The sequence below is a fragment of the Ischnura elegans genome, chromosome 3 (genome assembly GCF_921293095.1).
Source record: "Ischnura elegans chromosome 3, ioIscEleg1.1, whole genome shotgun sequence".
Lineage (NCBI taxonomy): Eukaryota > Metazoa > Arthropoda > Insecta > Odonata > Coenagrionidae > Ischnura > Ischnura elegans.
In genome coordinates, this window is record NC_060248.1 from 1,809,518 (window position 1) to 1,832,682 (window position 23,165).

Consider the following 23,165-nt stretch of genomic DNA (forward strand, 5'->3'; position numbering starts at 1 on the left):
ATGAAATTTTCAGGGTAGAATAATTATCAGAAAGGTCAACTTTTACAGTGATGGCAATTTCAATTGATAAATTGATGTGCGAGTTACAGTGGAACCTCGATCTATCATTTTTCAAGGGGATGGACGATAAAAAGATGATTGCGGGAATGTCTGACTAGGTTGCCTGGATGTATCACAAAATGCAGAATTTGGTTGTCCATGCAGGAGGGAGCGGAAGATTTTGGCGAGTAATTGTGATATTCTTTAAAGAATTAATACAGGAATTTACCTGTTTACAGGAATATTTGAATTTTATGAAAACACTTTGGGCATATTTTTGATTCCACCAATATCTCTTCCAAATATCCTAGAGGAACACGCCACCTTCCTAAAATAATTTTTACACTGTGTCTTGTCATTTACACTGATACGATGTCTGATGTAAAAATTCTTATTTATGTAACGCCATTTCAAGTATGCACATTTATGAGAGCAATGTGTATCTTATGCCTAATGCTATGTTTTTGCCTGCACAGTGATTTTTAGTGAGATGGATCACATGGGCCAAAAATTATTCCCAAATGCTGGGTCAAAGGGTATACCCCAAGTCTTTATTTAAAAAAATCAGCCTCTCATCCTTTACACTTTAATTGAGAATTAGGGAAATGTAGGAGACCTTTCTTAAGCCTTCTTTCTTTCTTCAGGCTATTGGCTAAGAATTCAGTCACTATTGTAAGTTAACCACAATAAACAGTAGAATATAATCTAGGGATGGTCGGATTGGATACTTCAGATCCAAATATGCGCTGATATTGCCTTTCATCGGAGACATCGGATCCAAAGTCACGGAGGACATCGGATCTGGATCCGAAATTTTAAATAATAGCTTCAGGGAATGCAGCGTCCCATAAAAGTGGAAGGAGTTCAGATTCTCTCTCTGCGAATGCGCCGTCGCTCTATGACACTTGTCCTATTCATGAACCATTTTGTTTGAAAGCTCTCGCAGGGGTAACGTAGCAGAATTTCAGCCGTGGAAAATGAAAAAGGCGAAGAACGACTGGCACATAGCGCGACTCTTCCCTAGAGATCAAACAATCATCGGGGGAAATCTCAGCGTCTTAGGGTAATAACCACGTTAAAAGTAACTACGTCGCAGATTTCAAAGAAAATATCAAGTTACATGAGAACAATTGAACCATATTTCATCTCTATCCCGTCTCACCAACTGACCTTTTTTGGCCTACCTGCGTCAAAAGGGTGGTTTCCTGTTATTTTTTTATTGCCTAAATTGAAAGATTATTACTCCTGGAGTATGCATTTAACGCTTTTAGATTTTAAATGACGATATCTATTTTTAGCGATAAAATGAAAAGTGAAAAATTTCAATCGCATGAAAACGCGACGGCTAAGTACAAATGCTGGGAAAAGCCCTTGTGACGTCATTCTGGTTCCCGCTTCCGCCCTTTGAGGTGACCTTGGGGCGAGTATGTTTGCGCTGCTGCGATGCAGGCTGCTAGCAGGTAACAGAGTTACCTGCTGGTAGGTAGTGCTTGGCTTATATAAGGATTATTGATACCTTATCAAACGAAGGAAACTTTCCAACCTTAGGCAATATTAATAGGTGATTATTAAGAGATGTTTCCCTGAACTCTGTGCCTCATGCATGCATTGGTAATCTCAGACGATATAAAACTCCTATCTACTCATATAGAAACTAGGTCCCTGTGACGTCACATGGAGTGGAATCGCATGGGCGCCAATCTGGCCTTTTTCAAATGAGGTTAAAATTTGACCCTTGCCATTCGTCTAAACCGGTATTTCAAAAACCAAATAATTTGTGTATCTGTGCCAATCTGGCCTTTTTCAAATGCAGTTAACATTGACCATTGTCATTCGTCTAAACTGGGAATTATGAAACCAAATAATTTGTATATTATGAATACACTAATGGTGGGTAACGAATCGCCATCAATGCCTTTGGTTTACTTTGATGAAGGAAACTACCCTATTCTTCGTTTCTAAAGGACATGCTAAGTGAGTGACTTTTCTGTGACTGGGCTGTTTATTTTTCAGCTCTAATTGATTGCCACTAAGTTTTCTAATTACAATTAGACTATACTAATGTGCAACAATGTCCAAACAGCAAAATTTTTTAAGATGCAAGTGTATCATTAGCACCCTCAAACAAGTGGAGACGGAATGGAAACGCTAGCTGCAATAAAAGCTCAGATTCTTCGCTAGCTGCATATATCACGTAGCTTGTCCGGCTTCTCTTTGAAAGCAACGACGTCACATAATACCAAGGTCTTACTTGTTTGTTCTTGACTCCTTCATTTGTAGTCTTGGTACAGCCCCCCCCCCCCCCTATCCCCCCGCCCACCCACCACGAAATATGAAAACACAATTACTTTGCTTCATAAAAGAAACAAAATATTGAAAAATCGTTAAAACTGTTTTAAAACTCTCCACTTAGTGCCCTGTTTTACAAATATGTTCCCCTCTGGTTGTGGACTCTCCCGAATGCAATTCCTGGCAGCCCCACTGCACTGCGGCCTGAAACTATCGCAAGGAAGTGCAAAATCCACCTCACCGCAATTGAATCATTTACAGGCAAAACTCAAGCATACAGTGAGCATACAATCAGCATACGGTGAGAAAGTGACGAAATTCGGGGTAAACAAGCGTGAGGAAAATTTAAATACTGTCAAATTGCTTGAAAGCTTATAAAAATTATTTTTAATCAGCTAAAATTAGAGATGGGTCGAATAGCAGATTTCTCGAATTCGAATATCGAATTCGAATATTAAATCATTGCTCGAATATTCGAATACCTCGAATACTAAATGATGAATGCTGGATTATTTGACTCGGTTGCCTATGCTGCAGGCAACACAAGATTTTGGGGAGTAATTTTGATTTCCTTTAAATGATTCGAACAGGAATTTAGCTGATTAATGAGTATTTTAATTTTATGGAAACAATTGGGCATATAATTAATTCAACTAACATCGCTTTGCCCCCACTCCTGCTGCCAAGTGCTAGCTGACAATCTGAGACATTTCGCAAAATACAAGCTCTTTTCCACTGGATTTTCTTCAATTATTTTCAGTCCATCTTTCGGAGTTCTCACGAGATAAGAAGATGAATTGGAATTGCTATCAGGGAGAAAACAAATATTCTGAGAAAATATCCCTTCGTCTGTGACTGTAACAATAAAGATTTAGAGCACCACTCATAAATTGTAACTTGATATATGTTTTCGGAAAAAAATACCTCATCAACTTCCGAGAAGCTCTGCTGCTCATATCGAGTTTCGCCAGAATGCTAAGTCTCCGTCGTATTTTGACATTTATTTCTTTGCGTAAAATGCTTAAATAAACTCAGAAATACGTCGTGTTTGGTCTTAATCTTTTTGAAATTACGCGCACATTACTAATATTTCAATTCAATAAAGGTGTAACATCAATTGACGAAAGTCATTCTTAGACACCTTTTGTGCTAATAGATGACTCATGCAGCGGTTGACCTCCACAGAAATGGGGAACTTCGAAGCTGGTAGGAAAAAAAGGTCAGTGGGGGAGAAAAGGGAGGGCCCGAAACATGTTTCTATTGTTCTCGTGTAACTTGGTATTTTTTTCGAAGCCAAGGTCTTCGTAATATGATCCCTGCGCGAGCTGTGACCTTTTTTTTTCGAAGAAGAGGAAAGCCTCAGAGGGGGGCTAGTGCTGAATGGAGAGGGATACCGGATCTTGGGAAATGCGCTAATGTAAGTATCCCGCGGTACTCACACAGCAGTTGACCTCCAGAAATGGGGAACTTCGAAGTAGGTAGCCAGAAAAAGGTCAGTGGGTGAGAAAAGGGGGGAGGGCGTGAAACACGTTTTTATTGTTCTCGTAACTCGATATTTTTTTCGGAGCAGGGGTCTTCGTAATGCGATCCCTGCGCGAGCTGGGACCTTTTGTTTGATTTCGGAGAAGAGGAAAGCGTCAGAGTGGTTGAGGCAAGTGCTGAATGGAGGGGGATAGCAGATCGTGGGAAATGCCCTAAGGTTGCTATCCCACGGCACTGAGGTTCTCCTAGTGGGGGGAATCGGGGATTTTCGGATTTTTTCACCCGACCATTTTTGGTTCCCCTCGTCGAACTCTTTTCACCGCTAAAATCCACGAATTTGATGTAATCCGTCAACTTGAGTAAAACGGTGCTGCGAGCACTAAATGACTACAGATCTCTACATTTTTCCGAGTCAACTACCAACGACGTACGTGCGACAGTGTATGACGCGAAATTCAAAGTATTCGAGGTATTCGAGGCGGTACTTTTCGCATAACTATTCGAAACCTAGAATATCGAATACTTTCTAATATTCGAGGTATTCGAGTATTCGCGGATACTATTCGCACATCTCTAGCTAAAATATTAAAATGTGTATGGAAATCTAAATAGCATTCCTTTGATTGCATGTACCCAGGAGTCTTGAATAACTACTTTGCTTAATAGCTGAAATTTGAAAATGCATTTGGATCCGAAAATATCCTAGATCCAGCTCGCAAAATCAATGATCCAATCATCTGAATCTGAAAAAATCCTGGATCTGTCCATCTCTAATGAAAGTATCACGAATGTTTAAAATGCTTCTTTTTTTTTTGAGATGCCCTTCTCTACATGTGAGTGCCCTCCTCCAATGATCCTTCCATAATTTCTCACAGTTCTGCCCGTGGAACAAGGGACATGAAATCAAATGACCCACTCTAGTAAATAGGGTATTTGAAATATTTTCAAAATTTTTCACACCTATTGAAAATTAAAGCACCTTTTGAAGGAATTTGATGTTATCAAGTTCAGAAGTACCTAGCTAGAGAAGAGATGTTTCTCTTCCTCGCCACAACATTTCTCTCAAATGTTGGTTTTCACTTCTTGTACTTTCTTCATCTATGAGAAAGTTCAGGTATGTAATTATGTCATCTGTGGAGTTAGGGTTAATTATTTATTTTGAAAATCATGTAAAAGAAACAGACTGTTGTATCCTTACCACCGTCAGGGCTGGTACTTACTTGGTTAATTAATTTGCTAGATTTATTGAATTAATTTCTGTATTTGCTGGCTTTATTTCATCCCCACAAGTGTTCATAGTTCTGCTTTCAGTTTGATGAAAGATGATTTTCTAGAAAAATTCTATGGACTGCGTGCCTAACAATGTTATCAGCAAGAAAAATCAGGTGGAATTCATAGCCAACCACACCTTTAATAGCGGATAAATGGTGTCTTAAATGATAATACAACTGCTTGCCATTGATTATGGTTAGTTATCAAACGTCCATGCAGATATTTAATACTGCCAATTATGATTTGCATATTTTTATGAAACCTCAGCTAATGCCTCCAATTTTTCACTAATGGAGCTGAACTTTCGATAGTTTTACACTTCTGCAATGTCGAGTTTCCATGGCAAGACAATTTAGTCAATGGCAAAGATTTTTTTCTGCAGCAATCAAATGTTGAAGCAAGGCAAAATCATTCGATCAGGAGTCTGATAGTCATTTTAAGTGATATATGATTGTGTCTGATGTTTATCCTCTGGCAGGGGAATGTGTCGGAGGCTTGCTCTGTGCTGCTTGGGCTGGGGGGAGAAACAACGTTCCGTCCAGGTGTCGTGAGTGCCTTGGTTGCCCTCTGCTTGGCCTCTGGAGACAGGAGTGGCGCCTCAAATGTGTTGAAGCAAGCCGTCGAGTGGTACCGCAAGAACAAGGTATGTGGCCCCCTTCATCTTGTGCGCGAGCTTCTGGTATGTCTGTTGTGGCGAGACATGAAATGGAGCCTGGGTATCTTAATACAGCGGCCTCCCGATTATCCGGCTGCAGTTTATCCAGGTTGCAGATTATCTGTGCACGATTTCAGGGTCCTTTGAAGTTTTCTGCAATCTTTATAAAACAAAATCAGATGCAAAAGCACCGAGATTTTTGCATTGAGAAAAATAAAAATGCTTCACTGGACTGATTATTTCCACTAGAATCTCCTTCTTTAAGTGGAATTATTTTATTTACTTTTTGACAAGGAATGTTTCAAGTTTGCGTGGATGTCTGCTCTAGATTGCATTGATGACAACGATCAGCGGCGGCGAAAAAACTCTTGATTAATTTTAGAAGAGTCTTCAATGGTTATAATCATTCGTAATATCAGAGAAATGTTAACTACGATTTTTTGTTGTATATTTCACATTGCAAATTCACAATTATTGCTGTGGTGCATGTGGTTGAATACGGCCCAAGGGAACCGGAGATTTTGTTGCATTCGGGCATGTTTACGCCGTTACCAGTCAAGGCCAAACAGGAGAGGAAAGGAATAGTAGGAGTGAAGAAGGCAGCGAGGGAAGTGGAAGTAGAGATAGCATGAGCCATAATTGGGCACTCGCCTCTGTAGACAATTTGCCAAAAGTCCTGCTCTCCTATTATTCCTATTACTGCTGTGCGATGGCGTGATTGCACGCCCGTTGCCTTCACGGAAGTTCCATGTTCCTCTTTTTTTCCTAGCATTGCGGTGCGGGATCGGGCTAGGTGATTAATGATCTGCGTTCAGCAGCAGTTGTATTCCGGGCAACTTGTGTGAGGCGCAACTACTCAGGTGCCTGTTGCCTGTCAGTGCAGTTTCTGAAGTTGCGCGGCGGTTTTGAAGTGGATTTGTGCAAACCACTTTTCTGAATCGGTGACCTCACAGCCACGAGTGCGTGGTTTTCAGAAACTAGGTGCATATTACTTGTGGCAATAGGAATACGACTACAATCACGTTATCACCGCTAAAAAGATCGTGGTTTGAGAGAGAAAGCTCTTATCGATTCTAGAGAGCAATCTAAAGTTATAGGCAATGTGGGTAGGTAATAATTGATTGTTTGATTTAGATAAATTCTGAAAATTGCAGGATATAAAAGTAAAGTTTTGATTATCCGTGTTTTCCGATTATTGGTGCCGGCTCTCCCATTCTTTAGCTCGGATAAACAGGAGTACGTACACTGTATTTGTTGCCTCTGTAGTTGTGTGCAGAACCTCTTAATTAATGGAGTTCAAGGGACTCAAATTTCTTTAATTTGTTAATTGGAGGGTTTGTCAAAGGGATTTTGTCATGCTGTTTGTCTTTGCATGAATTTGCCGACAGGCAGTTTCACGTGTGATTAATCAATTGATTTCAAGTTAAAAATGATGGAAAGTACAAGTCTAAAGAGAGACATGGGCAACCCTTAAATTTGGCAAAATGGTATTGTTAGAGAGCAAGTGATGTCCTATGTAGTAGATGTCACAGTGGTTGAAAAGCCAGGAGATGCGTAGTGGTGGTAGGGGTGTGGGAGGGGAAGGGTTAGTTTTCGTGAGTGGAGGGGTTTAAGAAGTGGTTCTCAGAGAGGAGGTGGATGAGGGGGCAGGGAGCAGCGGTAATTAGATGACTCCCATCAGTCAATTTCTGGAAAATTCTTCTCGCCACAGTCAGGATGGAATGGAAAACCACAGGAAACCAATAATCCATAATATAGGTATAGAGCCCGATGTGTGCCTCACTAGGGTGGTCCTTATTTTTGAAGTTCTCCAATATCTTTTGGGACGTCCCCCAGTTATGTTCCATTTGGTGAGAAAATAAATCATGAAAATTATTTTGGCAATCGTATACAGAGAAAACGTGCTGCATCGCACCAAAACTTTTGAAATTTGGGTATTTTTAGGTGTTTTTCGGACATAATTAAAGATGATATCACTCTCTTTAATTTCCGGGAATTGATTGTCCTATGCCCAAATCGTCATTGCCCCGCCCCAGGTGGTACCATTTACTATTGTGCCCTCGCCAATCCTTCCTTTCTCCTCGTGCACTCCCACTCTCACTTCCACCCTCACTCACCCTCTGCTGGCCCTCAAACATCCATCCAAAGTGGGAAATGAGGCCACTCCTCCCACACCCTCTATCCATTAACCCTCTTAGTTGGTGCTATCCTTCTTCCTGGGGCACTGACAGCGAGAAATGCGGAGGGTTATTTTAATAAAATGTATCTTCTAGGAAAAAAAAACATTACAAAGCTATTTTATTATATATCCATATGCGTTTTTTTTTAATAGATGAGGTTAAACCGGTCTATATTTACGAAATGTTTTTATGTTCACTGAAATATAAATCTTTTTATTTCAAAGTGATAAAGTTGCCAAGCACAAGCCAAGCGGGTGCCAAGCACAGAGATGTGCTTCGGAAGGGGTGAGATGGCAATCAATGATGAGAGGGTTACAGAGAGAAGAGTGAAGGTGGAGATAGATTAGTTAAAAGTGAAGAGTGTGAAATAGACTCTGGCAAATGAACGGCAAAGAGAAAAAAATTGTTTTGTGATCCCGAGAACTCTTCACACTTTCGTCAATTCGCGCTCCAGGAAAGCACGCATGGCCACCAAGGTTTCTTATTGTTTTATTACCTAGTTTCATCTTTCATGCCTGAGGATCAATTGACATGTTTATTTATATTTCTGTCCTTAATGTGTCATTTTTGAAATTGTTAATTCTTATCTGAATACTTTTTTTCTAGAATGATGTTAAGGTTCTTAAATATTATTACACAATTTTTTCGTTGTACTGTATAAGTATGATTGTGAGAAGTTTGTTGATTTCTGCTTCCATTAACCCAAATTTATTTGGGCTCACTTTTGAGATGTATGATCCTTGCTCTCTGGTGGCTCAGACATGGAAGGAATTACCCTATGTGGCGTTAGTTTTCAAAAATTTATTTTCAGTGTTAATGTATTAGTGGCTAGAATTGTACCTTGCCCACAATTCCATATCAAAACTCCTCAGAAAGTGTACCTGTTGCACCAACTTCAAATCTTAGGAAAAATTCAAATGGAGAATGAAATGATGCTGTTTCTATGCGTGTGGATTGCATTGTAGCTTTGAATGTGTGCAAGAGGGAGCCACATCAAAATGATGGGTTGTCACTTTGCAGGCCGAGGGAGGAGACTTGCGCATGCTTTGGCGGCATGCGGCAGACTTTCACTTGCGTGGTGGGGATGCAGCTGTGGCTGCTCGCAGCTTGGAGGAGCTGTTGCGCCTCGACCCAAAAGACACCAAGACGATGGCGCAGCTGGTGATTGCTTTCTCACAGGTATGGAATGGGTGCACTCATTTCCTCAACACTTCCCTTTCAATCACCCATCCGTCTCAGTCACAAATCTGTAATGGGCTGTGAGCTGCTCTCAGTTTTGTTGTGCATTTGCTAAAGAAATGTGGGCCATCGTGGAGCTTGGTTGATGCTCGCAGCATAATGTATCTATCACATGGGCAAGTGTGTTCAATGTCTTATGATTGACGTGAATGATGACCAAAGAGTGTTTTCATTTGTTGCCCATGCCATTGTAGTGTGTGGCTGCATTTCCCAGCTGTGTTGTCTCTGTCGGACTTCATGGGCACTATTCGGAGTAGGGAGAGACAGCGTCTTGGCAGGAAATACATATTCACTGTTAGCCAAGGAGCATTACTCCTCAAAAACATACCCTTCAGTTGGTATAAATTTCAATTGATAGAGATCAAATACACTTCCTTACATCATTGTCAGTTACCTACTAATAAAGCTGTGGCCATACATACAGTGGAACCCCGTATTTGCGTTATCGGAATTTACGTTTTCCCGCAAATTGCAAGTTTTTATCTGGGTCCCGTCATATTTCCTATCTCTCCAATGTAAATAGAACCCTGTATTTACGCCGTGTTTTTTTCGTTTTCCCGCCATGTGTGCCACGATGTGCCGACTAAAAAAAATATTTGCGTACTAAAACAATTAATCGTGCATATCAGCCCATAAAAACTGTCTTTTGGCTTCCTTTCGCGCATTTTTATTTAAAAATACAAGAGAGAGAGACGTAATGAGAACTATTTTCGGGAAGAATTTGAATTTGGCGGGACACAACGCCACTAGCGTCGGAAAGTTGAAGTACGTCATCTCGTTTTCTGTCAGCGGCGAAAAGATTCATGATATGAAAGTAGGTGTTTTGAGCAATCGAGCTATGTAATAATTATAATGCAAGAACTCCTGAAGGAATGTTGACAATAATCATGTAGTCGATAATTTGATACGAGAGTTTGAAAGGAAACCAGACGTGATGAAACGTGATAAATGCCGTAACTATAAAACTTGACCGACAACTGGGATCATTTGCGCTGACTTCATTCAACAGTTGCGTAGCAATTATGGGTTAATTAACTACTTAAAAAAAACTTATTTAAACTTGAATTATCCCATTCAAATAGCAGTGTATCGCAAACTATTGTAAATTTAAAAAATTATGAAGTCGCAAGACAGTTTGTACTACGCACTTGATCGCCGAGGAGTAGTTCAGACACTCGTGTGTTGCCAAGTTACCCTCAATTCGTACAGGAAATAGAATTTATCCGGCTTGAAAATGGGAATTCGAGGTGAAAAACGGACATTTTTAATTGACGAGAAAATGAAAATTTTAGAGTTAGTCGATTCCCACGCCGGAACCCGCATCGATTCAAACGCTGGCGAAGCAACTCGAATGTTGGGACTGGCAATCCGATCGGATTCCCAGTCTCAACATTCAATACCATGGTGAAAATCGCGATGCCATTGTAAAATATGCAAACCAGTGCGGCCATTTATAAAAAAAGAGAATACGTGTGAAGAATTCCAGGTAAGAAGAAATAGAACAAATTCTAAAAGAGTAGTTTTTAGGTGCAAGATCATCAAATGTCCCTGCAAACGGTGTCATCTAAAGGCCTGTTTACATAGTACATTAACCCGTACAAGTTAATGTCTAAATTATGAACACGAAAATGCACCGTGTATTCACCCAACTTGTGCGTATGCATGAACAGAAAATAGAACCTGTTCAAATTTGGTTCATGCATTTGTAGTCGGATTTAGGGGCAGGGGACGTGCCCCCCCCCCCAGATGCTTAAAAAAATAGACAAAATTTGAATACGGTTATCATAGGAGGCTCTATGGGGGAGGGGGGGCACGTGTCCCCCCAGACACTTAAAAAATATGCAACATTTTCAATACCGTCCGGTCATCATTGCATTCCTTTTGTATGACGTGGTATCATTGTGCCCCCCCCCCCCCCCCCCCCCCCTCTAGGTCAAAATCCTGGATATGGCATTGCTTGTGCCCACCAGAAAGAAATCCTGGATCCGCCTGATGGTCATCAGTAAGTTTGCTTTACTTTGTGTATTACTAAAGGAGGCTTAATCATTTAATTCAATAAGAATTACTTTGATATAAAAATAAAGAGAATTGTTTAAAGTCATTGTTATATCTTGCATTTAATCTCAATTAAACAAGGTCTTTTGCCTGTCAGGCCCTCTGTGCCCTTCCCAGAAAAAAATCCTGGATCTGCCCCTGCCTACATTCGTACATGTCCCGTTTCGGTCCACAAAAATCATTCATGCAAGCAGAAATTAACTCGTACTGCTAATGTATCGTGTAAACAGGCCCAAAGGCCCTTGAGAAAAAGTATTTCCCGTATTTTATTTTTGGCATCTATAATGGTTGGTTGGATAGATTCAAAAATAGGTACAGTCTTGTATATACAATGGTGAGTGGTGAAAGCAAAGATGTTAACAAAGAGACAGCAACTCAGTGGAAAGAATCTGAATATATTAGAGTTCTGGAAGGGTTACAGCCCAAAAGATGTTTTCAATGCAGACAAAACAGGATTATTTGTCAATTTTTGCTGCTAGCAAAACACTGCGCTTCTGAGGGAAACAATGTTATGGAATAATGCTTAGTGAACAATTAAAAAATTAACATTTCCAAAGCCAGTATATGAATAAAAGTGAAAATTCTCTATTTCCCGCTATTTGCATTTTCCCGCAATTTACACTTTTTTTCTTGGGTCCCTAGAAAAGTGTAAATAAGGGGTTTTACTGTATTATGTTGATGCCAAGATTTGATAATTTACCACCCTCAGCTCTGTTATTCCCACTGTTTACAAAATTGATCATAGCTCTTGCAGATGTAAATGATAGGTACCTAATTTGAGCATCTCTTGCAAAGCTGTGCATCTAAAGATGGCTCATATGAGACTGGGGATGTGTCAGGGAATTAATATGTCATTGGGAGTGCAATTGTCAAATGAGAAATTAGATTTTAGCTTGAGGAAAACTTTAAATCAAATACATTGTGCATTAAATATTTATGTGTGTAATAGATTCCATAACGTCACGCCTGAAGCAACTAATTGGACAAAGTGTTTTGCATTTTGTTGTCATGGTGTCTCCCTTTCAAATTTTCTCTCTTCATGCAATGCTTCACCCTCTCTTACGGATGTGTGGCTTTGCTGTCAACTGCTTTCTACTGCCCGAGGAGCAAATAAAGATTGAGTATTTGTATATGTTAATGCCACTATATTTTCACCATAATGAGAACTCAATTTTAACTTCATTTCCTTCAGATCACCAGTAATTACAGAGATAGGGGCTCTTGGTGTAAACTCTCATTGTGTGTATGGCGAGTGCTAGCACCAAAAGGGCCTCATAAAAGGGCAGATTTCTTTACTTGCTAATCGTAGGGTCAATCTGCTATCTCTCGTAATGGTGGGAGTCTTGCAATAGCCCATACTGGCTTTAAAACTGTGCCACCGTGTGTGTAATGAGCACTGGATTGATCTGCTGAGTGAAAGCATGAATTCACACATCTATCCATCTATTCATCTATCATGTGGACCATTCATCTATCCCAATAATGTTTTTCCCTGTGTTTTGCCTCATAAACCTTTCTACAACTAACATTCCTTGTTGCTAATAAAGTTTTTCCATTCTCTTGAAGTGTGTTGTGGAGGGGTTTCACAACATTCATCCAAATGTGAAGTCATGATTGCTTGTTTAAAGTAAATTTTAGATTGAGTTTATGTTTCTTAATACGTATTGTTTAAATAAGAACTTAATTCCTCCAAAGATGAACCCACTCTGATTTTGAGTCATATCCTTTGGTTCGCATCCTCCGTGATGGGTCGGAGAGAGAAATTAATTTTCACCCACAGCCAAATGCTTTGTGAATCCTGTTGTGTGTGTAGTTTATCTCGTCGGCTGCTGGATAGTGAGAGAATGCACGAGAAAGAAAAACAAGAAAGCCTTTTCCATTTTATATTTCCCAAGTGAAGGCAGCTAGTTTCCTTATCTGTCATTCAGTTTGTGTAATATTTTGGTCCCTTTATCTGATGCAGTTTGACCCAAAAAAGGCTCAGTCACTGAGTCGACAGTTGCCTGCCGTCATGGACGATGCCATTGACGTTGATGTCCTTGAGACATCCAACTGGACCATGGGATCCAAGGTGATCAAGAAGACAGTCGGGGGAGGGAAGGACTCGGTTCCGTCTCCAAAACCCATGTAAGTACGTGTGGACCCTAAGAGGGAGGGAGGGAGGGGGAGCATAGTTGAGCAACTGCCTCCCATTGGCTCGAGGGACTTTGAATTCCATGGGAAGAAGAGGGTGCCAATTACCAATTACCAATCTTCCCATGTTTTCCTGTGCCTTGCAAAATGATCTCCAAGTTGTGCTCCTCAGTGGAGGCCATCCATGTTAATACCAGGAAATGAGGACTGGAAGTACAGATAATCATGGTCAGAGTATACAACCACAACAAGAGTTAACAACCACAAAAGCTTTGGATCTTGGAGTGGAGATCAGACTTTGTATGTAATGGCCTGAAAAGCCTAGCCTGTCATTAGATTCCCTGTACATTCCTTGGATTATTAGCCATGTGACGGAATTGATATTGTCCAGGGAATGGACTGAGATAAAACCTATGCCTCATATCTTAATAGGAAGCCCTGAAAATATGAGTTTAAAAAAATACAAGTTAATGATCAATGTTGTAGTTCACTTAAGCCCTAGGATTTGCCTCTAATATTTGTTCAACTTAGAGTTCTAAACTTAAAGTAGGATTATGACATTATTTTTCATCAGTTCCTAAACGTGATGTCTATGTTTGATTTCTATGAGTTTGGACCTCTTTGCAATACAATGCAATTCTGTCAGTGCTCTCATTTGATCAGTCTGCATCAACATAAATTTCAAGTTGATGACCTTCTTCTCTTGTAGACCTCGCACTTTACCTGACTCTTATCAGGTAAAGCACAAGGGGTGCAAGACCTGTCAGCTGGCCGTGAATGTCTTGTCTATTATTAACTGTCTTGCCGTCAGGGGTGTGAGGTGCGGCTGTATTGTGTAAAAGTATTGTATTCCTGGAAAACTGATGAGCGAATAGAGCGAATTTTGGCCCAAAAGGGCTATAAAATTTTGCGTTACCCCTAAAAATGATGTTATTTCAAAAAATTAGGAAAATTTAATGTTATTGCTCTTTGAGCGGCCTCCAAATGTTAAACAATTGGGCTGAAATTTGTAGGATATCCATTCTGCACCCCATAGCATATTTTAAGAGGTAGAAATAAAAAATCTGAGAAAAAAATTAAAAATAAGCAACACCCTAATGTCCTTGGCATACGAGAAAAATGTGTTCCTTGAGACCTTGTTGGAAAGTTGGTAAACCTATGCAACGCACTGAAACGTGCGTTTATCCTGCAGAATGCAACACTGCATTACAATTGTGCGGTAACTCACTATTGTGACGAACTAATCTAGCTGCACGTGCGATGCAGCTGGAACCAAAAAGTTGCTATCCACGGGAAGGAAGAACAGTCGAAATGCTGAACAGTTCATGACTTCACAATGGATTAAATGATAATTCATTCACATTATGCCCAAAGTGCAAGTTCCTCTACGCCACACTGCATCACATCGACCAACTCAAAAGGCGCCAAATTTGAAATTTCAGGCACGCTTGAATTTTTCAAATGTTCGTATCTCTGAAAGTTGGTAAATCGAATGTTCGTAAGAAGACAACTCAATGTACGTCCAATTTTGCGGAAATGAGTGGGTCACTATGATTCGACTGGAATGAAGCTTATTATACGATGTTGCGTGCATACTGTAGTAACTCCTACTGAAGAAAGAATCATAATTTATGCTCATGGGCACAGTGCACTAGAATAACTTAAATGTAGCACAATGATTATTACGTAGCGTAGCGTATATCCTCCTAAATGCCATTACTTATTCGTGGAACTTCATTATAAAGTTCTTTTTGTAACCGTTGGGACCAGTACTAAGGTTTGTGATTTCGTAATAACGTTTCTGTTACTATAGATTGGATAGGTCTTTTCATCGGGACCAACAATTTGCTTCGTAATCGCGAGAACTTCGTAATAACGTTGTTCGTATTAACGAGAGTCTACTGTACAGCTCCATCATAGTCCCTTGCAATCCTCATGAGATGAATATTCTTCACCAATTCCAAGTCCTTAATGGAGTATGCTCTACCAAACCTCTTCCCTGATGCGGACTAGATATCTCGTCCCAAGAAGACGCGCAAAAACTGACGTGGCCGAGTTAACTCGTCCTATGTCAAGTTCTCTTCTTCTTCCGTGATCTGGACGAGATATCTCGTGCCATTATTAGAAGTACGTAGTTTTGCCGCGAGAGTGCATATGTGTCTTCACGATGCATGATATACTGCAAACTTCTACGTATATTCGCGGTCCAAAAGAGGGGAAAAAATCTATAATTTCTCGTAATATTTATGTTTCTAAACCTATGTTATATTGAGATGTGATAAATGAACAAAGAAACATATTTAATGCGTTTTATAAATAACTACGATGACTTTTCGCAGTGTTTTTATCAATCGTTGGAACAGCCAAAGGGAGCCAGCAGACAAGTGCCGTCTTGCTATTCTGAAGGTCGCGCGTTCGAATCTTGCTATCAGAAAGGATGTTGTAATATAGGTATTCAGTGAATAAATTGATTTGAAACATTTTATAAACACTACCAATCAAAACTATCATTGCTTACTCTTCAGTGTAGTCGATGGGACCTTGTAAATGAATTATGTTCCAAGCTGCTATTCCAAAGGTCATGTGTTCAAAAGCCATTTCTGTAAACTACATAACAGTAGTCGGGAACTTTCTGATAATGTCCTTTTTCAGCAATATGTTGTAAAAATCTTTGCACCGAAAATCAACTTGCTCAGTGATGTTTTATTGTCTTTTTTCTTTATAATGACCAATTATATCTTTGTTTTTTTAGTTTTCAGTTTATTATTTAGCTACAAATACAACTGATTATTATTTCATTTCTGTAAGTTGGTCAATAATTGTGACCGTGCATAGATTTGAGATGGAGCCTTGGGCTATTCAGCAATTTCTCCCTTCCGGCCAAGGCATACTTTCTATCTTCCAACCCCCTTGTTTATCCACCCCTTCTCTTCATCCATTGTTTTCTCCCCTCCCCACTTTTCCTTTTACACCCTTCTCCTCATCCTCCTCCCCTCCGATCTCCCTTTTTACAGCCGCCCCCAAACCACTCTTTCTCACCATTTTTCCCTTCCCAATGCCTTTCATGTTTTGCTTTCTTTGCCTCGCTCCTTTTACCACTTCTTCCTTCTGTTTTGGGTTACTTACACCCCCATCCCAAAAAATTCTAGCATCAGTTCTACAGAGTCTTTTGGAGGGTACACATCTAACATTTTTATTCCTCTGCAAATTACTTTTTGTCGCGTTATTTTGACGTTTTCCCCAAGCATCCTTCCGCAATGTATAGTGACGTGGAAAGTGATACGCGAAGTGACTGTGGAAGTGACATTCCTACGGACAATTTAGGGGACATTGAAATCTCTGGTTCAGAATGCAGCTTTTCCTATGAATGCCAATCCCGAGGAGACAGAGGATGAAGAGCTGACGCCTAATAGGGGAGTGAATAGATCAGGCACTCCCTCTCCTGCACTGCCTGCAGGTTCAACTTTGAAGGTAATTCATCAGTAAATTTTGAGGTTGATCGAAATCGCAGAGTGCAGCAATTTTTCGAACTGTTTTTTGATGATCAAATAATTAAATTTATTACCGTTGAAACAAATCGGTATGCTGAACAATATTTACGGAAAAATCCTTCCAGTTCAAGAGACCAATGGCGAGCTGTGATTGCTGCTGAAATGCGTGTGTTTTTTGCACTGATAATGTTACAAAGTATTGTGCGAAAACCTGAGCAGGAAGATTTTTGGTCAACAAGGAGAATATTGAATACCTCTTTTTTTTGGTGAGACGATGTCTTACCGGTGATTTGCAAAAATTGGTCAGTTTTTGCAACAATGATGAGTACGATGCTCAAACTCATCGCAACCCAAAGCTCAATAAAATTTGGGCAATTTATCAAATTTTGAACTTGCTGTATAAAGGACGATTGGGTTGGGTGTCAATATATTCCCCAAAAAAAGAGCTAGATTCGGCTTAAAAACTTTTGTCCTCTGTGAGTCTAGCACTGGGTACGTCTGGTCAACAATTATTTATACCGGGAAAGGCACCACTCTTGACAAAGACTTTGAAAGTAAGCCAATGTCCTCCCAAGTGGTATTGTCACTGATGAAACCACTATTTGAAAAAGGGTATTGTGTCACAACGGACAATTTTTATACCTCTCCACAACTGGCCGAGGAACTAATTTCTCATTCCTGTGATACTTATGGAACGGAACACGAGAGGGGATGCCAGAGGGGCTGAAGAAGATAAAAATGAAGAAAGGTGATGTGGCAGCCTTCCGTGAAGGAAAAATTTTGGTTCTTCGCTGGGAGGACAAGAAGGAAGTGATGTTACTCTCTACGGTTCACAACAGGGAAATGAGAGAGGTGCAGAAAAGGGGGGTAGTGGTTATGAAACCAAAGGTAGTCATCGACTACAATGAGACAATGGGGATGTTGACAGGGTGGATCAGCATTTGGCTGACTATCCAATCCCAAGAAAAAGAGGGAAAAAAATATTATTAGAAATTATTTTTTCATTTGATGGAAATTTGCTTATGGAATTCATATGTTTTATATCGAAAAGCAGGTGGTGATAAAACACATTAGAAATACATGCTGGACCTAATAGATAAAATGATTGAAGTATACTTCCCAAGTGTTCCCTCCCCTAAGGCAGGTGGGCCACCTGCAAAAGCCCATCCCCACTGAATTACCGAGAGGCATTTCCCAGACATATAAACCACCCACGGAAAATAAGGCAAACCTAACTAGGAAGTGTGCTCCCGAAAGCGAGATGCACGTGGAAAAATGGTGAGGAGGGAGAGTCGCTATTTTTGTCCCGACTGCAATGTGGGTCTTCGCGTTGCCCCTTGTTTCAAAGTGTGCCACACCAAAATAGACTTTTAGTTTATATATTTTACTGTGTTTCAAATTGGGAGTTTATATTAATATCAACACCATCGTCTGTTTTTATGGTGAGTAATTTTTTTCACTATATTTATTGTGAAATGTTTTACTTGATTTTTATGTAGAAATACATGAAATTTTTTAAAAAGTGATATAATAAGAGTAAATTTTAAAATAAATGACTTCGTAAAACACTTAAATGAATGTATTATATTTAACCCTCATGTGGATTTGCTGCGCCTTAGCAGTGCTCGTGCTTTTAAAAGTGGTGTAAAAATTTTCCATTCCAATGGATCATTTTGAAATTTTCAGTAGTGTATTTTTTCTTCTTTCTTCATCTACGTATAAAATTTTGTTCGCATAGTGTTGATAGTTTACATTTTAATGGCCTCTAATGAAAAAAGTTATGTCGTTGGATTTACGGCGCCGCTGCGGCACTTAGTATTTCCTCGTTGCTGTGTCGGGGACTGCACTCTCGATGTTAATGTCAAATCAATTACGTTTCGTATGAAATGCTATAATCTATTTATAATCCTAATATTTAATTTTTCAAACCTTATAAACCAAATGAAATTGTTCAACAGAAGGAAAATATTACAATGCCTATTTTGCTTTCCCTTTTAGCTTATAGTCATTATGTTTGCCTCGTTATAATGTTCATTGACAAAACTTCAATTTTTTGCTAGAATTATTCATAGAAACTCATGGCTAGCCAAGGTTGTTTTTTCCATGGCTTACAACTTAGTTTTGCTTGGGCACCTTCTCTGTTCCACGTCCACATACCTGCCGTGTTGATGTTACCTTTGGGCAAATCCCAGGGTTATTATGTGTAGAATTACACCAAGCAGCAATTCTAAGAAAATTTTAACACAATGCATTATCCGAATTCCTAGAAAAATGCTTCCTCACCGTCGTGTGAATATTTCTCGTTGAATGAGCAACTGTAACTTGCCAGGAGATTCAGAGGTTTCACCGACTACCGTGAAGAACACATCACAGGTTAATGTTATATGTCTTGCACCTCTCATTTGAAAATATTCCTTTGTGGCTACGATAGTCTATGCAAAATTTCTGGCATTTATATAATCACCGATGACGTGACAGTTTACCATTGGGGTGAAATCAAGATAACTACCCAACTAATTGTGTGATAGAAAATAATTTATTTTTTCTGACAATTAGTTCAGTATTTACATGGTAAAAATCTTTTCATGATGAATGGGAGAATAGACAATTTGCCATGAAATGAAAATTTGTAAATATATTTCTCGTTACTTTGTGTACTCAAATGCACAAATATTTTATTCATTGGGGGTTTTACTAACGGGAAGGGGTGAGTGAGGAGGAGAAAGGAGAAGGAATGCCAGGTAAGTTGTTTTGAGGTGAAGGGGTGGTAGTGTGTCGACTGCCAAGGATCAAGGAATACCCAGATCGTTAGGCCAGGTTAGCATAGAAAACCGTTATCGCGAAAAAGGTTGGGAGTGCAAGGAGGCAATTAGATACAAAAGCCTTCTTTTTCTTTATCCTTCCATCGCTGCATGAGGGACAGGGAACAAAATCCTTGTCAAAACGCCTCGCGGTGGCCCTTCCTTCATTCCAAGAAGGTCCATCTCGGGTGGGTCATTAGGGTGGAGAGAAGTTCAATCAAGTTTTGTGGGAGGGGGGAAGAAGGCGGTGAATGACAAATAAGTAGAGGTCCGTGAATTTTGCGATACGCGATATCGCGAAATAACAAGAAATAACGCGAAATCTGTCAATTAAAACGAAATTTCGCGTTATTTGCGATTTAAGGTGGATTAGCGAAAAAATCACATGTAATGAGTCATAATCCATTGTTTAACGCTGCCGACGTTCATTTGCTATATCTCATTACGATTCCAAGGTCAATTGGCTCGTTTAGTCTCGCACATAACGCATCCGCGTAATATCGCGCACTGTAGTGATTTCTCCGCCAGAATTTTCCGTTCAATTTATCACAGCCTCTCTCTTTGATTCCCATGTATCAATCCTGAAATGCTTAGAATGAGGCGCTTTCTCACCTGAAGAATTAAATATTGTGAATTAAAAATGTGCGGAAAGAAATTTAACACGGCTGCGGAAGAGCGGAAATACAAGCTCACGCACCCGTTACGCGTCAATGCTGAGCAGTAATTCCGGTGACTCACCGCGACGCATTAGACAGCGTTATTGGATAACATGTTACAGGAAAACCTTGAGTGTGGGTCTAATGTAACAATTTCGTTGACTTAAACACGGCCGCTGGCTGGGACCGGTTCACGGCACGGCCCACAGCGTGGCAGAGAGTCGTCTCGTCTGAAAGCGGCCTGAATTTCAGGGCGTCATGACGTAAACGGCGGGCGGCGAAAAGTTGTCTCGTCAGAAAGCGGCCGCAATGTAGCACTGACTGTATTTCACGCCTTGGGCGGCGTACCGCCGCACAGTGGGCTGAAATCGAAAAATGCTGGACAAAACCTCAAAATCGATTTTTTTGAGTGCGGAAATTGAAACTTTGCAAAAATGGTGTCAATACATTAGTGCAATTTTTGACGCAAGCCGTTTTTCATTGGAATTTTTTTTAAACAAATTACTTGGCCTCAAAGTGGAACAAATTTAGCAAAAATTGCCCTCATTGAATTTTTATCAAAATTCAGCATGTTAAAACTAATGCCACACCTTATGTAGTTATTCAATAGAAACAAAAATTTACAATATTATTATGTGGTTTATTATTGTTAATTCTTGGCAACTGTCATGACTCAGTTGTATTATTTGTGGCGGATACGATACAAAATGGCGGACCCTGTTTTTCGTCGAAATTTTGCGTTCTTGTAGGATTATAAAAAAAGGATCACCGAGTTACCTCGAGATATTTACGTTGAATTAAATAAAAAGTTTTAGAAGTTCAGCCAAAAAAATTAACTACGACCATTAGCATCAAGCAAAATAAAAATCGATGTTTTGAGCCGCACGCAGTCCGCGCGTATAAGTTGAACCATTTCTTTCATTTAATTTTGTCAGAAATTTTGTACAGTTAAAATTGTGTTAAAAGTTATGTAAAATGCTTAATAAAAGTATAAGTATACATGAAACATGTAGCATAAAATAATAAAACGCCCATAAACATGGGAAAATTGTTGCATTAAAATAACACCGCCAAGATTTTCTATAACACCGAAATCACATGGTTTTAAAACGAATTTTAGCAATAAATAAAACCACTTTCACGGACCTCTACAAATAAGGAAGCTTAGTGGGAAGGTATGGATAGTCTCAATGTTTGGGTCAGTGAAACGCTACGGAAAGAAAAGGTGAGGGAAGTCCTCCCAGCGAGAGGGTATTTTTGTCACCCCAGAAAATTCTTCCATCAGTCCCTCACGCAGAGCTGGACAAAAGAAAATAGGCGCCTGTTCCTTGTTCCCTACCACCTTATAACCCACACTTCTAAGAAGTTATTTTTTTTTTATTTCCCACCAATTGAGGTGTAAAACCTCATCTAGTGCACTCCCATGCATCACATTTACCCGTCCATCTCTAAGGAAACATCCTCTGTGAGGGAATAGGGCTCTGCGGTAGGAAAAAAATATCGGCTCTTCTAGCTCCACCTCCAAAACGGCATTGGGTTCTTTGACACGTCGCTTATTATCCCATATTATTTATATTTCAAAACCCATAAGACTTGATTTTTTTAATTCCAGGATATAAGCTTCCAGAATATTCATAAGATTTGTCTTCATCGCGAGAATCCTGTGAAAATCACGAAAGTAACACTCATCTCATCTCACTTTACCTACAGCTGTTCGATTATTAACGTAACTTATCCTTCTATACACACTGCAAAGATATAACATATTGGTGGACGCAGCGAAACAAAATTATGTCATATGGGCGTAAACGAATTTTATTCGGTCCTCATTTTTAGTATTCAGATACATAAAAATATAAATAATGTAAACTTTAAAAACCGGAGTTTGTCCAGCAAATCTATTTCTGCTCCTTGGTCTATTGTGGTGATGAGTACTTCATATTTTTCTATTTAGGAGACCACCGATTTTCTATTTCTATATTTAGGAGACCACCGATGTTAACTCTTGCTAGTATCTCATTTTCAAAGTTTGCCTTGTGTGACTTCAATCTCCTGTTTAGATTAAAAAGTTTTGCTAAGTATTCTTCCATATCTTCATCCTCTTTTTTCATTCATGAAAATGAGTTCCTGAAGCATTAATCTTTGATTGACAGGTCCAGCTTTGGTGTATTTGTTCCACATAAACTGAGTGACATTTGCAATGCTGACAAAACCTATGGTCGAAGTCGAATTCAAAGTCAAAAATATGAGGGACACTGTTCTATCACTTTTTTTCACCTCTTCTAATGATAATGCGTCTGTCTCATGATCATCGTCGGGGAGACGACTTCCCTGCATCCCTTTTGATGTAGTATAGCTTTCGTGGTCAGCGACGATGAAAAGCCTGTGGTGTTGACTAGCTTTACGTACTTTCTCATAGCCTTGTCCTCTGCCATTTAGATTTATCTGCTTGGACATCGCTCGTTTCAACTTAGCTTTTCTGACTTTTTTTTCAGACGATTTTTCTTCATTTATTTATTCTTCCTAGTGTATAAGTCTCATAATCTGTTATGCTATCCTTTCTTTTATTACATCTCACAGGACTCAAAACATGACAACAATCCAATAAACAAAACAAAAGAAAGAACTTAAGAGTGACACGTATGGGAAACAACATCACCAATGTGAGCAACACAAACAAATGAATGCATGTACAGGATGGACCAATACCCCTTCAGATTGCTGTCGCTTTTGTCCAAGACTCCTTGATTGCTGTGTAAACTGTCTTATTTTGCAGCCGACATCATCTGGAGGCCTATGCACTCTCCGCAGTGCACTTGGCGGCTTCAAGCTTAGCAGCGAGTTGCATTGACTGCACACACACACACGCACAC

The 23,165-nt window shown here is 39.7% G+C and overlaps 1 protein-coding gene across 1 annotated transcript in view; it reads left to right on the plus strand.

Annotated features, from left to right (window-relative positions):
- LOC124155322 (signal recognition particle subunit SRP72) overlaps positions 1-23,165 on the plus strand; it is a 122,538-nt gene that overhangs the window by 75,744 nt on the left and 23,629 nt on the right. Inside the window, exons 8-10 of the mRNA XM_046529038.1 lie at positions 5,561-5,725; positions 8,938-9,096; positions 13,175-13,338. Coding sequence (XP_046384994.1) covers positions 5,561-5,725; positions 8,938-9,096; positions 13,175-13,338 — 488 coding nt within the window. The remainder of the gene's footprint in view (positions 1-5,560; positions 5,726-8,937; positions 9,097-13,174; positions 13,339-23,165) is intronic.